The following is a 1,458-nucleotide window of genomic DNA, read 5'->3' on the forward strand; positions in this document are numbered from 1 at the left end:
ATATATATATATAAACATACACACACACACGCACAAACACACACACACATACACACGCGCGCGCGCACGCACACACACGCGCGCGCGCGCACATACACAGAAGAATAAGACTTTAAAAAAAAATCAAGTATCTTAATGGTCTTTCTTCTGGGGTGTTATTATAGTGTATCCCTTTCAGCCGGGTTGGCCTTGGCAGGTAGCGCGGAGCCAGCCTTTTATAAATGTTAATGATCTAGCCTAAATATTGTGTCGCTGGGGGCATAAAAACACTTTCATTCATACAATGTATTAAAAAAAAAGAAAACACCTGTGAAAACTTCTGTCTACTGCAACATCATATTGATTCTTACGCTTGAACACAACACATGACGAAGGCCTTTTTACTAAAATTGACTTGCCTAATCTCGGAATTAAACCTTTTCTTTTCTAGATCTAATCTAGATCTAGATCTAGATCTAGATCTAGTCTATTTCAGTGCGTGAGGGCAGCGCAACTAGATAGACCATGATAGTTCCGCTGCGAGAGAGGGCTCCTATCAGTTTTTTTTTTTATCAGGCGTGCGGTGCCGCACGTTGCTGAGTACGTTATACCCATGTTTTCTTGTAGTAGCGGCAGGCACAGTTCGCCCATTGAACACAGATGTGCAGTGCCGCCCAATAAAAAAATTATGTTGCGAAAAGCACCCAGAAACCGAAAATTGGTTTTCTGGAAGATTTGGGGTTTCTGGGTCTCTTTCATAAAAATTGTAATTGATTCGCCAACCAAATATGCCAATATTTTTAAACTAACTTATGGTAAATAATATGCCAAGATGGACACGATTTAGTGAAAGACCCCCCCCCCCCACCTCCCCCAAGGAAAAAATAAATAAAAAGGAAGAGTGACCATAGTTAATGAATGATTTAGAAGCTCAACTACAAACACAATAAAAATGCATTGTATTTTTCTCCTTCAACCCTTTGCCTATTTTCTTTGTCTAAACTCCTTGGCATCGCTCCTGAATTGAACGCTGTACCTGGTCAGTTTTGTCGGAAAGCCAAGCACGCCATCAACACAGTACCCAGGACACACCTACAGTGTTGTGAAAGCGAAAGTTGGTTTTGTCCGTCTCATCATTCCTGTCTGGCATCGGCTTCGATCTAGAATCTAGATCTAGTGAATTCTATCCAGTCCGGTGTCAAAATATGGCGGATGATCAGGAGCAGGTAAGAATTAGGCCTCTTTGAACCTAAGGCAAGGCTTAGCTAGCAGACTACCACTACTCCTCCGGCACTACTCCGCGGTAGCCTGTAACTTCAAACTTGTAACTTAAGACTAAGACCTAAGTCCAGGGCCAGGGCGCGCTGAGTGATGGATAGGGTAGATCTAAATCGAGATCTAGATTCTAGATCTATAGCCTATGTACGGCATACCGTCACGTACGTCATACTGTCAGTTGGCACACATTTGGCCTAAAAT

At 42.5% G+C, this 1,458-nt stretch overlaps 1 protein-coding gene across 1 annotated transcript in view; it reads left to right on the plus strand.

Moving 5' to 3' along the window:
• Positions 1–1,022: 1,022 nt before the first annotated feature.
• Positions 1,023–1,458, plus strand: part of LOC101849116 (U6 snRNA-associated Sm-like protein LSm3) — an 8,818-nt gene continuing 8,382 nt past the window's right edge. Inside the window, exon 1 of the mRNA XM_005094105.3 lies at positions 1,023–1,205. Coding sequence (XP_005094162.1) covers positions 1,185–1,205 — 21 coding nt within the window. The 5' untranslated portion in view covers positions 1,023–1,184. The remainder of the gene's footprint in view (positions 1,206–1,458) is intronic.

Source organism: Aplysia californica, unplaced genomic scaffold (assembly GCF_000002075.1).
Source record: "Aplysia californica isolate F4 #8 unplaced genomic scaffold, AplCal3.0 scaffold00075, whole genome shotgun sequence".
Taxonomy (NCBI): Eukaryota; Metazoa; Mollusca; class Gastropoda; order Aplysiida; family Aplysiidae; genus Aplysia; species Aplysia californica.